Source organism: Chlorocebus sabaeus, chromosome 17 (genome assembly GCF_047675955.1).
Source record: "Chlorocebus sabaeus isolate Y175 chromosome 17, mChlSab1.0.hap1, whole genome shotgun sequence".
NCBI classification, from domain to species: domain Eukaryota; kingdom Metazoa; phylum Chordata; class Mammalia; order Primates; family Cercopithecidae; genus Chlorocebus; species Chlorocebus sabaeus.
The window spans coordinates 34,733,938-34,750,567 of NC_132920.1; the positions used below are offsets into that span (position 1 = coordinate 34,733,938).

Genomic DNA, 16,630 nt, shown 5'->3' on the forward strand with positions numbered 1-16,630 from the left:
TGACCACCCAATCAACCGATAAATCAATCCTTCATTATGTTATTACTACTGAAAGAAGTCTTTCCTATGAGAGCATGTGAAAGAGGACTCACATCACCTAGTTTTCTTAATTTGTCTCTTGATCTAGACCACATTTAAACTACTGGTCAGGCCAGGCATGGTGGCTCACACCTGTAATCCCAGCATTTTGGGAGGCCAAGGTGGGTGGATCACCTGAGGTCAGGAGTTACAGACCAGCATGACCAACGTGGTGAAACCCCATCTCTACTAACAATACAAAATTAGCTGGGCGTGGTGGCACATGTCTGTAATCCCAGCTACTTGGGAGGCTGAGGCAGGAGAATCGCTTGAACCCGGGAGGCAGAGGTTGCAGTGAGCTGAGATCACGCCATTGCACTCCAGCCTGGGCAATAAGAGCAAAACTCCGTCTCAAAAAAAAAAAAAGGGCCAGGCGCTGTGGCTCATGCCTGTAGTCCCAGCACTTTGGAAGGCTGAGGCGGGAGGATCACTTGAGGTCAGGAGCTCGAGACCAGCCTAACCAACATAGTGAAACCCTGTCTCTACTAAAAATACAAAAATTAGCCAGCCATGGTGGTGGGTGCCTGTAATCCCAGCTACTTGGGAGGCTGAGGTAGGAGAATCTCTTGAACCCGGGAGGCGGAGGTTGCAGTGAGCCAAGATTACGTCACTGCACTCCAGCCTCGGTGACAGAGCAAGACCCCATCTTGGAAAAAATAAAAAATAAAAATAAAAATAAAATAAAACTACCGGTCAGAAAAATATCATTCTTAAAACATAGTCACTTGCCCCTCAAATAAACATAAACTTTATTTTTAAAATTTAAGGTGAATGCCAACATGAATTGAAGCCAGGACAGACATAACAGTTTATGAGGTAATATGGGTAGGATGCTAGGCTTAATATGCAGCATTATTATTCAGAGAAGAATACACAGGAATGCTCACAGGACTCCACCACATGAACCACCTACAACAATGAACTCCCAGCATCAGGGCTTTATTCAACCAACCAAAATCAACAACCAGGAACCATCATCACCTTAGCAAACTATGGAAGACACTAATCAACTGGCATAGAAGAAAACAGATCAAGAAATCAAACACCTAGAAGAGTGCCTCACAACAATCAGAATATTTAAAATCACAGTTAACTCTACAAACAATTCTCTCACTTATTCACCATATTTGAAAAGTCAAAATATCACTGGGGCCTCTCTGGATTGTGGATAAGAAGTCGATGGGCCATAAAAGACTGAAAAGACATCAACAAGAAGACATGCAAACAGGGTAAATAAAGCAAAGCCCAACAACAATATTTAGAATAAATAATTGAGCAACATTCTTTCTTTTTTTTAAATACTAAAGGTAAAGAACTTCACTCTTTCAACACCCAAACTATAGCAGAGAGACAGGAGTAAATTATAAATGTGGATGAAGCAACATCCACAGGACGTGAAGATGGGGGTGGGGAAAGGGGAGAAGGGATGAGCTTTTGCGTTGTTGCTGTTGGCAGGAGAGCTGAGCAGTCTTAAAGAACCTCCTCTGGGGAGCGGCAGTCTAGGATTCTAGGTTTGCCATGAAGGGGTATCACAAGTTCCAAGGCCCACCACCTACCCCTTCTCTTCTCCAAGGGCACCTACCTTACTGTAAGTCACTACTGATAAGTTGTTTGCGTGACTGCTGGGAGACAGATTTACAGAGTTCTGTGACAGTCTATTCTGGTCTTGCTCAGTTTGGTCAGGAGCAGGAGCCCATGTGTCAGGAGCAGGAGCCCAAGTGTTTTTGCTGATCGAGTCGAACTCGGAGCCCCCAGGGTCTTTTAAGTTGTTTTCATCTGATTGTCGGTTCTTTTGGGGAGAGGCAAAAGGGTTGAAGTTTCCTTCTACCTTACGATGCGGCTGTGTGTTGAACTCCGTTTCAAAAGATGACAGCTGCTGCGTTACTCCTAAAAGTCCACCCACCTCCACACTGAGAATCACCCAGATGACATCTGAAACAAAAAGGTAACTCATGTCAATGCTAGGCTTACCCTTATGGCCCAAGATAGCCACCACCAAAAACCCCAAACATTATCCAAACCATAGAATGAAACATTCTTCTATATGCTAGTTTTAAAAGCTTGCTAACAAAGCTGCCTGGTACATTTGCATTGCACGCATAGCTACATTTTTGGTAATGTCAAATTCAAATTCTAGTATAAATTCAGCAGAGGTCTGTGGTAAGACCCATGAAACTCTATTTATAAAAAGCTTACCAGTTGATGCCAATGCACCGTCATCTTTGGAAATCATTATTCCAGAGAACGATCAATAGATAGAAATCAAAAGTTACTCTTCCTAGAATTAATACCTCTTTGTGGTTTTTCACTTTATTTTACATGTATTTAACTCAGAAAATTCAGGACTGGCATAGTTCTGGAGTTTTAAAATGCTTACAATTACGAGAATTACGACTTTACCAACGCTCTTCCCTTTGGGAGCAATTTAGAATGACCACAGGTTGTCCGAACGAGGACAAATGAGAGTGAAAGAGGGACCTATTAATAATTACGCCAGGACCAGCACTTCTCTAGACAAAATGGAAGATACTATCACCCTGGCAATTTGACCAAAAACCACCAAGAATTTGGTGTATTTCTAAAATACCCAACTTAACACCTGCTTTGCTTTTCTATCATACAGTCATGCATTGCTTAATGAAGAAGGTATGTTCTGAGAAATGTATCATCAAGTAATTTCATCACTGTGTGAACATCATAGAGTGTACAAACCTAGATGGTAGAGCCTACTACACACCTAGGCTAGATGGTATAGCCTATTGCTCCTAGGCTACAAATCTCTACAGTATGTTACTATACCGTTACTGTACTGAATACTGTAGTCAGCTGTAGCACAATAGTAAGTATGTGTGTATCTAAACATATCTAAGGCTAGGTGCAATTTTTCATGCCTATAATCGCGGGCACTCTGGGAGGTCTAGGCAGAAGGATCACTTCAGACCAGAAGTTTGAGACTGGCCTGGGTGACCCTGGTAGAGACAGACCCTGTCTCTACCAAAATTTAAATATTAGCTGACTGTGGTGGTGCTCGCCTATAGTCCCAGCTACTTGGGGGACAGAGGTGGGAGGATTGCTTGAGCCCAGGAGGTACAGGCTGCAGTGATCTGTGATTGCACCAATGCACTCCAGCCCAGGCAACACAGCAAGACTCTGTCTTTAAAAAAAAAAAAAAAAAAAAAATTACGGACGGGTGTGGCAGCTCACGCCTGTAATCTCAACACTTTGGGAGGTGGAAGCAGGCAGATCACTTGAGGTCAGGAGTTCGAGACCAGCCTGGCCAACACAGTGAAACTCTGTCTCTACTAAAAATTTAAAAATTAGCTGGGCGTGGTGGCAGGTGCCTATAATCCCAGCTACTCAGGAGGCTGAGGCAGGAGAACTGCTTGAGCCTGGGAGGTGGAGCCGAAATTGTGCCACTGCACTCTAGCCTAGGTGACAGAGCGAGACTCCATCTCAAAATAAGTAAACAAACAACAACAAAAAAAATCTAAACATAGAATAATAAAATATATGATATGAAAGATAAAAAATGATATACCTGTCTAGGGAATTTACTATGAATGGAGCTTTCAAGCCTGGAAGTTGATCTGGGTGAGTCAGCGAGTGAATGTGGACATTACTGAACACTAATGTAGACTTCATAAACACTGTGCGATTAGGCTACACCAAATTCATTAAAAAATAAACTACAATGTTATGGAAGCTACAGTGTCACTAGGTAATGGGAATTTTTCAGCTCCATTATAATTGTATGGGACTACCATCACTGACCAAAACATCATTATGCAGTCCATGACTATAGAGGGAAACCCTACCACCTATCCACAATTAAACCATACATGTATTTTTAAATAGATGCACCATAGGACATTTGGTCATAGTTCAGTTCTTGATTTGCTCAAGTGCCAAAGCTAAGGGTTCAAATAAAATAAGAAAGTAGCAGTTTCCTTTGATGTTCAGCACCTCACTCCAGAGAACAGAGACACACACATTCCTGCTGGAAGATTTTCAAAAAGCAAAACACAGAAAGGCCAAGAAGCTTTTAACTGTGTGAACCCTACTCAAAACAAATACAAAAAATTGTCTAGGCTCCTAAATAACTGTTGAAAGGTTGATAGAAAAATGCAAATACATTCCACCAGTTAGCTACCTAGAAATAGAGATAATATAATCCTAGAACAAACACTAAAAACAAGTAGTGAAGGAAACTAAGGAAAACTCTCTTAGGCTGTGTTTATTCTAAATTTTTAATTTGGGCTGTATATCAAAAGAAGGCAGCCTGGCTGGGCATGGTGGCTCATGCCTGTAATCCCAACACTTTGGGAGGCCGAGGTGGGTGGATCAGTTGAGGTCAGGAGTTCGAGACCAGCCTGGCCAACATGGCGAAACCTGTCTCTACTAAAAATACAAAAATTAGCTGGGTGTGGAGGGGCATGCCTGTAGTCCCGGCTACTCGGGAGGCTGAGATGGGAGAATCGCTTGAACCTGGGAGGCGGAGGTTGTAGTGAGCCAAGATCGTGCCCCTGCACTCCAGCCTGGATGACAGAGTGAGAGCTTGTCTCAAAAAAAAAAAAAAAAAAAAAAAAAAAAGGGAATCTCAGGGTATCACACAACCATAAAAACTTAGAGGTTTGGGAGCTGTATTAAGAACTGGCTGTATCCAAACAGCTAAGAGTCAGGCCCTAGTAAGTGGAGATGCAGTGACATCTGCTGTTCACTCCTGGAATTAGCAACTTCTTTCTCCTCTGAGAAGAGGAAATTAAAGCCACCAGCAGCACTAGCATGACTCACAGGAATGTGCATTCATTCCAGATACACTTATCATTAAAGAAAATATAAATCTTCATGTAAACTAGCATCATAAAAGTTAAACCTCTTGACAACACTGCACATGTAGTGTGCCACCTCCCTTGAAAATCTGGGACAGTGCTAGGAACAGTGCGTCAGAGGACCTGTGTTCAAAGCTCAATCTCATAAATCAATCCAATGAAGTGGGTCAATCCAATAGCAGGCAGTCTGAGGACGAATCATTCCATGCTCTCCTATCCTAGCTTTCCAACAAAAGATAGCATTCCTTCACTCTACTATTTGCTTTTCCCAAACAGATATGCCCTGTCTTACAATATAGGCTGAGTATTCCTAATTCGAAAATCCAAAACTTTGTGACCACCAATCTGACACTCAAAAGAAAAGCTCATTGAATCATTTCAGATTTTGGATTTTTGGATTAGGGATGATGAACTGATATAACACAAATATTCAAAAATCAAAAAAAATCTAAAATCTGAAACAATTCTGGTCTCAAGCATTTCAGATAAGGGATACTCACTCAACCTGTAGTTTTACTCCTACTTCTCGTCTACCACCTATCTGTTTTAAAAATAAATTCTTTTGTAAGTACACGATACATTTGGCACACAGCTACTCAGCCACAGGTCATATGCTTCATTCTCTTAGCTCAGGAAACTAAATGCTTATGAGAAAGCTATTATCCATAAATAAGACTAATGACCTACCACCACCCCTTTTCCCTCTTTAGAACTAAAGCATCATTAGGCTGGGTGCAGTGGCTAGTACCTGTAAGTCCAGCACTCTGGGTGGTTGAGGCAGGAGGATCACTTGAGCCCAGGAGTTTGAGATCATTCTGGACAACATAGTGAGACTTCTTTCCCTCTCCCCCTCTCTTTTCTTTCTTTTCCCCTCCCTCCCTCCCTCCCTCCCTCCCTCCCTTCTCTCTCTTTCTTTTTCTTTCTTTCTGTCTCTGTCTCTCTCTTTTTGATGTCTTTTTTTTTTTTAATTAAATTTTTAGTAGAGATGAGGTCTTACTATGTTGCCCAGGTTGTTACTCCTGGGCTCAAGCAATCCTCCTGGTTCAGCCTCTCCAAGTAATGGGATTACAGGTATAAGCCACTGCACTGGCCAAAAATGTCTTTAGTATGACTCACCAGAACTTATCATACTTAAGCCACCTCCCCTCTCTTTGCATTGGCTATTGCTCAGCTCTGTACACAGATTCTACATAGTTGCTATAAAAGGAAAGTCATTTGAGAAGCCACTGATTTATAAATACCAACAATAAATATCAGTTCTGACCCTCCTAAGTTACTGCTGCAATGGGTCATCATGAACAGCAAAGTACACCTTCTACATGGTACAATCTCAGTCATCCTGTACCACTTTCCAGACCTTACATTCCAGAATGTGTTCACCCCCTGCCTACTGTATTATTTTTAGTCAAACAAATGACAAAATAAAGAAAAGGTAAAGATGGCCTAATAAGCTTGTTTCATAGACAATGACCATTCCCAATTCTTACCAGAATGCCTTGATTACTGAGATAAGAACTGGCTGCTAGCCAGATATTTTACCATCTGTTATAATAAAACCACAAGTGTAAGAGATCATCCAGTGAAACTGCTTCATTTTCTAGATTTTAAAAATGTGAAGTCTAGAGGTAAAAGTGATGGGCTCAAGGTCATAATTCAAGTTAAAGCAGACTGAGAACACCCAGCTTTTAGTATAGCTTTAAAAACTCACACCTAACAGGAATGTGGGAACCCAAGTACCCAGGGAGCTAAAGCTATGGTTAAATCAGTCCCATTTCCCAAGCCACACTATCTTTACCCACAGACATATGATCTTTGGCACCAACAGGAAGAATGGACCACAAAATGTCCCAAAGAAGTAGCCAAGGAGGTAGAATCATGTGCCATGAGAACACAATGAGGACTTAGAAAGCAAACGGAGACCCTGATTTTAAAGTGTCTGGCCTGAAGGAGATTTTCTTTTAAAGCACCTGAGGCCAGGCACAGCAGCTCACATCTGTAATCCCAGCACTTTGGGAAGCCAAGGTGAGCAGATCGCTTGAGCTCAGGAGTTTGAGACCAGCCTATGGCAACACCAGCCTAGGGAACATGGTTAAACACTGTTTCCACAAAAAATACAAAAATTAGCCAGGCATGGTGGCACATGCCTGTAGACCCAGCTACTTGGGAGGCTGAGGTGGGAAGATATCCTAAGCTTGGGAGGTCGAGGTTGTACCACTGCACTTCAGCCTGGGCAACAGAGTGAGACTCTGTCTCAAAAAATAATAATAATAAAAATAAAAAGCATCAGAGACAGAACATTAGAGCTAGAAAGTACTGTAAATGTTATCTCATTCAACTTGTCCCTTTTACAGATGACAAAACCTCATTATTATAGTATAAACTTCCTTTTGCAGAAATACATCATAAATTACTAAAGAGAGAACATAGCTTTCCTATTTCTTAATCTTGGACTATAAGTGTAAAAGAGGCCAGGCACAGTGGTTCATGCCTGTAATGCCAGCACTTTGGGAGGCCAAAGTAGGTGGATCACTTAAGGTCAGGAGTTCCGGAACAGCCTGGGCAATATGGTGAAACCCCACCCCTACTAAAAATACAAAAATTTGCCACACGTGCTGGTGTGCACCTGTAGTCTCAGCTACCCAGCATGCTGAGGCATGAGAATCACCTGAACCTAGGAGGTGGAGGTTGCAGTGAGCTGAGATCACGTCACTGCACTCTGGCCTGGATGACAGAGTCAGACTCTGTCTCAAAAAAAAAAAAAGTAACAACAACAACAACAAAACCAAAACCAATCAAATTTTTAAAATAAATGTAAGAGAATAAAAGGAAAATGTTTAACTTGGAGCCCACATCCGTAAATCTTAATGATTCATACTGACATACAAAGACATTATAGATTATGGTCAGATAAAAAATGTCTGCATACATGTAAAAGCTAGCATCACGGTCAAATCACATCACAATCAGCATATACACACATCCATAATTTCTCCAGTAAAATAAAATTGTAAAAATCAGTGCAACATTCCCAAATGGTAAATTTGTTTCTGATGGGATATAATTCTGAAACTGCTGTCCATGTGTACTGAGGCTGAACAAAGAAGTAAAAGGATGTTAGATAGTGGGAACAAGGTTTCTCACTTTTGAAGATATTATAGATAAGCAAGAAAGGAAGGCATTATAAAAATGAATGCTGTGGTACTGAATTAAAGTCAGAGATGTCAATATAAGTTCCTGGTTATGATAGATGAAGAAATACAGAATCAGTTGTAGATATGTCTATATACAAAAGTCAGTGTGCATACATGTATTATCTAGCTTGTTTGCCAAGAAGGACTAGAAGTTATGACACCCCAGTAGCAATGAACACACCCAGTGCCCAGATTTTGGTTTCTATATAGGATTCTCCAACAAAAAGCACAAGAGCTCCTTGGATAAATGGCTGATTCTACGGCTAGGGCATGGAAAATACAAGATGAATCTGGAACATCCTATAGTACCAGAAAGAAAGTGGTCAAAGAACAAAAGGATAAGGGCATATCACAGGGACATAAAAACCAACCAGAAAGAACTCCCACTGGCCAAAGCTGGAACAATTTGAGCAACATAATAAATAACATAGTTTTAAGTCACAATCCAAAGTATAAAATAAATATACATGAATCCCAGCTGGGTGTGGTGGCTCATGCCTATAATCCCAGCACTGTGGGGGGCCAAGGTGGGTGGATCGCCAGGTCAGGAGATCGAGACCATCCTGGCTAACACGGTGAAACCCCATCTCTACTAAATATACAAAAAATTAGCCGGGCGTGGTGGCGGGTGCCTGTAGTCCCAGCTACTTGGGAGGCTGAGGCAGGAGAATGGCGGGAACCCCAGGAGGCAGAGCTTGCAGTGAGCAGAGGTCACGCCACTGCACTCCAGCCTGGACAACAGAGCGAGACTCCATTCCAAAAAAATAAGATACATGTGTTATACACATAAGTGGGAGAGAAGAGACAAACTTCCTCACAGAGGAATTCCAAACAATATATGTAGATACTCCCTGTTTCCAAGAGGTAGAGCTTAATTCCATACATCTCATACATCTCCCATTCCCTCCTTGAGAGTGGGCTAGCCTTACAATTTGCTTTCAAAAAATTTAATAGGGAAAAGGAAAAACAATAACTCTACAATAGAAAAACCCAGCAAACATACTACTTAACCAAGCCATTAGGGTTAGCATCACCAATGATATTAGATGAATATCAAGTATCCTTGATAGGGTACTTTACCTCTGTGGTATTCTTCCTGAAACCCATAACATCAGTCTAATCATGAGGAAAACATCAGACAAGCTCAGATTACACGTCATTCTACAGGATACTTGCCAGTATTCCTTAAGACAGTCAAGGGTCATGAAAAACACTGAAGGACTGAGAAATTGTCACAGACTAGAGGAGATGGGGACACATGACAACTAAGTGTAATGTGGTAGCCTAGATTGGATTCTGGAATAGAAAGAGGTCATTAGTGAAAAAATTGGTGAAATCCAAATAAAGTCTGGAGTTCAATTAATAGTAATATACCAATGTTGATGTCTTTAACAAGTGTACTATAATAATATAAGGTGATAACGATAGGAAAAACTGGGTATATAAGAATGTATTTGCAACTTCTCTGTAAACCTAATGATTACAAAATATAAAGTCCACTAAAAAAATTGGTACAGTATTAGAAAATCATATTTCAGAAATTAACAGGTAAAACTGCAACAGAGGGCAGGCATGGTGGCTCACACCTGTAGTCCCAGAACTTTGGGAGGTTGAGGTGGGCGGATTATCTGAGGTCAGGAGTTCAAGACCAGTACGGCCAACATGGTGAAACCCTGTCTCTACTAAAAATACAAAAATTAGCCAGGCATGGTGGCACACACCTGTAATCCCAGCTACTGTGGAGGCTGAGGCAGGAGAATCGCATGAACCTGGGAGGGGGAGGCTGCAGTGAGCTGAGATCATGCCACTGCATTCTAGCCTGGAACACAGAGCGAGACTTCATCTCAAACATAAACAAAAACAAAAACTGCAAAAGAGATGAAGACCACTCTCTATAGAGAGAACTGACTAGCAAAAGAGAGTGCTTTGATATCTAGCAAGGGGTAGAACAAGGTTGTAGTAGGGCAAAAACAGGGAACCATCATGTGCCCAAGTCCTTCAGAAGCCTCAAAAACACTGTTTTATCAGCTGAGGACAGAAGCCAGTCCTATCTGCAGGGAAACGCTCCCTTTCCCAGTAAAACATTACAGGTCAGTTAACAGTCTTCAAACTAGGGTTACATCAATGACCATACAACTGAACCACCATCATCTTGATGTGGATGTTGGGCTGAGGCTGCTTGACTAATCCCAGAGCCTGCTTCTGACCAGCAGTTGTAAAGAGAAACCACTTAAACCAAACAATACACTGCTTCATCAACAGGCCTCCACTTGGTTCTGGGCTTCCCAAGGGGAAAGGTCAGGGGACTTGGGAAAGCACCACTTTCAAAAATCTAATGTACATGGACACCTCCCAGTAGTTAAAAGTATAGCTAAGACTAAACTCCTGGACGCTTCTGATCTTTAGAGCAACCACCACTCCTTGTGCCTGGGAGTTGTGAGACATGAATGCCCTGGTGTCAGAAGGCAAAGCCTGGTGAAGGTCAACATGAAGATTATGGTGGAGGCCACTTCCAGATTTGGAGGTTGTGGGTTCAAATCCTTTAGGAAGGAAGATCAACCGATCTTCAAAGCAGAACAGGAACCTCACATTTCCCCTGAGGATCAAGAAACAAAAGGGGTCTGGCTGCAGTCCACTGCTGAGCTATAAACTGCAGGCCATATTTCATCTCTATAGAAAAGCTGGCTATGTACTGTCTAGCTTCAGTGAGAAAGGCTTGAAAGTGGACTGAAACATGTCCCAACAGTAGGCAGTGCAAAAGTCAGTATTATGCTCTTTTCAGGCTTGAACCATGGAGGGTGTCAAAGAGAAGGTTCCTGCTGTGCCAGAAACTCTTAAGAAAAAGTGAAGGAATTTTGCAGAGCTGAAGATCAATTGCTTGAGAAAAAAGTTTGCCCAAGAGATGCTTTGAAAGGCAAGGAGGAAGCTTATCTATGAAAAAGCAAAGCACTGTCACAAGGAATATAGGAATATAGGCAGATGCACAGAACTGAAATTCAAATGGCGAGGATGGCAAGAAAAGCTGGCAACTTCTATGTACCTGCAGAACCCAAACTGGCGTTTGTCATCAGGATCAGAGGTATCAATGGTGTGAACCCAAAGGTCTGAAACATGTTGCAGCTTCTTTGCCTTCATCAAATCTTTAATGGAACCTTTGTGAAGTTCAACAGGCTTCAATTAACATGCTGAGGATTACAGAACCATATACTGCATAGGAGTACCCAAATCTGAAGTCAGTAAATGAACTACCCTACAAGCATGGTTATGGCAAAATCAGTAAGAAGTGAATTGCTCTGACAGACAACACCTTGATTGTTTGACCTCTTGGTAAATATGGCATCACCTGCATGAAGGATTTGATCATGAGATCTATACTGTTGGAAAATGCTTCAAAGAAGCAAATAACTTCTTGTGGCCCTTCAAATTATCTTCTGCATGAAGTGGAATGAAGAAAAAACTACCCATTTTGTAGAAGGTGGAGATGGTGGAAACAGGGTAGACCAGATCAACAGGCTTATTAGAAGAATGAACTAAGGCATCTACCATGATTATTTTTCTAATCTAGCCAGTTAATAAACAGTACATGCTCTCAAATTGGAAAAAAAAAAAAAAGGCAGTATCATGAGCAGGTCTTGACATCTTTCTGTGTGTCTCTTAGAACTGCTAAGGTAGCAGTATGTGCATACCATTGTGAAAAGAAGGAACTTCCAGTTGTCCTGGTGCTGATCTCTAGTCTCAACTTCTAGTCTGCACTGCCACATAATTTACTCAGCACAGTAGCCACGCTCCCCTGACACATGTGTGGGCACTCAGATTCTTTCACCCCATCTATCAACATGCCACCTACACCTCAGCACCTAAAGGGGAAAAGGGTAGAGACAGGCTCCAGTTCATTACCTTCTCAGTGACTTCTGATTTCTGAGGCTTAGACTCCACCAGCAGCAGAGCACTGCTGAAGGACAACCTCTGGAAACTTCGCATCCCTACCCATTCTCACTCTACCACCTCTTGCCTCAAATGTGCATTAGAAACTTGTTCCTTAGTATTTAGTATTATACCCAGGAATTTCCTTTTAAAATGCAAATGCCCCTCAAAAAACCTTAAATCTAATCATCAGAGCAACAAATCAGATCAACCAATGGGCACAATTTCACACAGGAGAGAAGAGAAGCCTAAGAAACGCACTGAAAGGAGAAGTGAAGGGGAAACAACAAAGAAACTATTCCTATTTCACAATTTTTCCACATTATGCCCTATTTCAAAAATATGAGGTTTTCCTTTAAACACGGGGAGGGAAGAGTACAGCAATCATTTAATCACTTATTTATTTCCCTCAAATCTTAGGAAACAAGGATCCCTGCTTCCCAAATCCAGGAAATCAGTGCCTTGGAATTAAAAGAGTAAAAACCTGGCTGGGGCTGAAAAATGAAAATCTGTTCAGAATGAAAAAGGAAAAAGCAACTTTCCCATAATTGGACTGGGAGGACAGACACAGATAAAGACAAGTACAAAGTTAAGAGGGAATATTATTTCTCCCAAGGTCATGCAGCAGCAGTAAAATGTCCTAATGACCCTCTCTGTGTGTGGCTACTGCCTTAGTAGCAATAATGCTTCCAGACCTGGTTTGCTATCGCCATCTACTACTGAGGATACCCAATTGCTAAACTGCCCTTGCTTCATGTCAACACCTAAACCCTAATTATTCCTGTTTTACCTAATCCTGTCTCAGAAACAGCAACCAATCCAGAACTGACCCTTGTCCCACCAAGCATCCCTTAAAGCTTCCTCAGAATCCTTTAGATAGAACCCAAGCCCTACAAAAGATGCTTCCCTCCTCCTTCCTGTTCCACGGCATTCCACAGTTACTCTGAAGTGCCTTCACTCACTGCATCATTTCAATAATCTGATTTTGTCAAGACTACAGGCTTGTTCCTGGTGATCTTTGACCCCAGATACCTTCCTCTCCTCCTCCTCCTCCTCCTCCCAGCTCATAGATGCAGAGACCCCATCACCCCTTTCCTTACAGTCTTCCCTTTTGCATGACTGCCCTCCCCTGAAATGGGCCCACCCAGCTCAGCCATCAGCTGACACCATAAGGAAGGAGAAGAAATGTATTCATTCAATAATAAGAGCATCAGAAAAGACAGAGAAGGAACGATCCTGACAATACAGGAAAACCAGGAGTCTATGGTGTTCTAGAAGCCTAGTGACAAGTGTTTCAAGAAGACAGAGTCACCAGCTGGGTCCAGTGCTGCTAGTAAGTCAAGTCAGTAGATCACTAAGGACAAACCATTGGATGTAGCAACACAAAGGTCACTGGAGAGCTTGAAAAGAGTGGTCAGTTTCAGTGGAGTACTGGGGATAGAGAGCTACATAGAATTTGTGAGAGTAAGAGATCAGGAGGTAGAGACAATTATTACTGGTACATTTGCAAAGAAGTTTTGCTACGAGGGCAGAGAGATGAGGAAGAAGCTATTAGAGGAAAATTAAGAATACTGCATTATTCGTTAACAGCAAGAAATTTAAAACAACTCAAATGTCCATCAGTAGGTACACAGAATATAGACATAGAAGGATCTTCATTTCTTCTATATCACAGAAGAAATGAGGATTTCCATTAACCTTTTTTTGAGACAAAGAGTCTCACTATGTCACTCAGGCTGGATGGAGTATAGTGGCATAATCATGGCTCACTGCAGCCTTGACCTCCCCCAGGCTCAAGTGATCCTCCCACCTCAACCTCTTGAGTAGCTGGGACTACATATAGGCACTTGCCACCCTGCCTGACTAATTTTTTACTTTTTGTAGAAATGGGGTCTCCCTTTGTTGCCCAGGCTGGTCTTCAACTCCTGGGCTGAAGTGATTCTCCTGCCTCAGCATTACAAAGTGCTGGGAAGACAGGCATGAGGCACCACATCTGGCCTCTATTACTTTTTAAGAGTGCTCTCTAGGATATATATATTAAGTGAAAAAAAGTGGCCAGGCACAGTGGCTCACATCTGTAATACTTTGGGAGGTCGAGGTGGGTGGATCACCTGAGGTCAGGAGTTCAAGATCAGCCTGGCCAATACGGTGAAACCCCGTCTCTACTGAAAATACAAAAATTAGCCAAGCATGGTGGTGCGGGCCTGTAGTCCCAGCTACTTGGGAGGCTGAGGCAGGAGAATCGTCTGAACCTGGGAGGCAGAGGTTGCAGTGAGCCAAGATAGCACCACTGCACTCCAGCCTGGGTGACAAAGCAAGACTCTGTCTCAAAAAAAAAAAAAAAAAAAGTACGATGTGCAGGGGCCTTTGAAAACAGTATGCTAAAAATAGATAGGACTCAAGGACAGTATCTCCAACTGAACTTTTAATAAACTCCCGTAGGCGCCAAGAAGGCGGGTAGATAAGAAAGAATATAGAAACAAGGTACTGAGTAAAAGGTTACATGTGGGAAAAGAAAGTTTGTTTTGCATTGCATTCTTTCTACTGACCTGAGGTTTATGGAGTATAAATAAAGTGAGACGGAGGCTCTGAGTGCGGCCGCCATGTTCTCTGTGTGTCTTTGTCTTTGTGTGTGTTCTTTCATTCTCCACCACCCCCGGTGCGGCCCCCAACACGATGAAGATCAATATCTGTAGTTATAAGTTTCTATTAGAAAGGGGCAAATTTATATACATTTGATAGTGTGTGCTAAAAGAAAAAAACAATGAATAAAAATGAGTACCCTATAGCAGGAGGATGGGACTAGCTGAAGGGGGCAGGGATGGACATATATTATATCCATCTAAATGTATTATGTAAATAAGTTTTGACTTAGGAATCATAAAATGTTTCACATATTCAAAAAATAAAATTAAGTCAAGGTGGGACACCGTAAAAATGGAGATAAGTAAATTCCCTAGGATGGTGACTGGCACAAGGCAGGTGCTCAGTAAGGAGCAAATTGTTAATGCGAAAGTACTTAGCACCATAAGTAGCATTAAAAAACTGTTTACTGCATTGCCCTGTTGGAAGTTAGAGTCACTGTTAAGGATAACGTCTGAGGATCAGGTGTGTCTCATTTAACCTGCAGAACTACAACAATGACAGTAAATTGAAGGCAGAAGAGACCTCCTTACTAAGATATGTTAACATTTAATATTGCTAATTTAAATATAAATTATTGTAGAGCACAGTGGTTCATGCCTGTTGTCTCCAGCCTCTCAGGAGGCTAAGGAGGAAGGATCACTTGAGCCCACAAGTATAGCAACACAGCTACACCCTGTCTCTATAAAAAAATTTAAAAATTAGCTGGGCATCATGGCACATGCCTGTAGTCCCAACTACTCAGGAGGCTGAGGTGGGAGGACTGCTTGAGCCCATAAGTTTGAGGCTGCACTAAGCTATGATTGTGCCACTGCACTCCAGCCTGGATGACAAAGTGAGACCCTGTCTCAAATACAATAATACATTTTAAAATAATGATAAATTATGTTGATAACATCTGCCTTTGATAAGACTGGACACTAACTTCTTTTTTTTTTTTTTTTGAGACGGAGTCTCGCTCTGTCGCCCAGGCTGGAGTGCAGTGGCGCAATCTCGGCTCACTGCAAGCTCCGCCTCCCGGGTTCACGCCATTCTCCTGCCTCAGCCTCCCGAGTAGCTGGGACTACAGGCGCCCGCCACTGCGCCCGGCTAATTTTTTCTATTTTTAGTAGAGACGGGGTTTCACCATGGTCTCGATCTCCTGACCTTGTGATCCGCCCGCCTCGGCCTCCCAAAGTGCTGGGATTACAGGCGTGAGCCACCGCGCCCGGCCTGGACACTAACTTCTTAATGGACACCATCTTTGGTAGGGAAGACATACACAACAAAACAGTAACGGTTTTAAAATCCATAACACTACTTTATAGGAGTCTGCTCTGCAGACCAACTACCTCCATCAAGATCATGTGGTTTATGTGTTAAAAATACATATTCCTTAGCCACTATCTGCAATGAACTAAAACAGGTTTCATATATAGAATCTAGAGTTTATAACAACACCTACAAAAAGGGGGAAATCAAATCAAACCTTTAATTCTTCTTCATTAATTTCATTGAAAGCAACGAGAGCATCACGTTCTTACTCTAACAATTGAAAATTAAAGGTAAAGAATTAAGCATTTAACCAGCCTTTCTGGTAGAAATTAAATTTCAAGATAAGTCACTGTTGATGAAGAAAAGGATTCCTCCACTTCAAAAGAATTCCAGCTGATAAAAGTAGAAGGAATCACTACTTTGTAAATTCTAATGAAATGATTTAGGCAATCATCACAAATTGATGAAACCGCTATGCAAAATATTGATTGATGGGTAAGACCTCTGCAATGGAGGGATCAGCCTGTTACCACCTGAATCCTTTAATCTTAGCATCACTAAGAGCTAAAAATTTTTGAACAGTCAAAATAATTTTGAAAAAGACGACTAACTTATTCCTGATGTCAAAACTTATCACAAGGTGGCCCGGCATGGTGGCTCATACCTGTAATCCCAGCACTTCGGGAGGCCGAGGCGGGCAGATCACTTGAG

At 41.9% G+C, this 16,630-nt stretch overlaps 1 protein-coding gene and 1 pseudogene across 2 annotated transcripts in view; one reads left to right on the forward strand and one right to left on the reverse strand.

The window, feature by feature from the left end:
- ILRUN (inflammation and lipid regulator with UBA-like and NBR1-like domains) overlaps positions 1-16,630 on the reverse strand; it is a 114,348-nt gene that overhangs the window by 18,260 nt on the left and 79,458 nt on the right. For both annotated transcript variants that reach the window (XM_007972885.3, XM_007972883.3), the window contains one exon: positions 1,661-2,010. In XM_007972885.3, coding sequence (XP_007971076.1) covers positions 1,661-2,010 — 350 coding nt within the window. The remainder of the gene's footprint in view (positions 1-1,660; positions 2,011-16,630) is intronic.
- LOC140708878 (large ribosomal subunit protein uL30 pseudogene) lies at positions 9,320-12,974 on the forward strand (annotated as a pseudogene).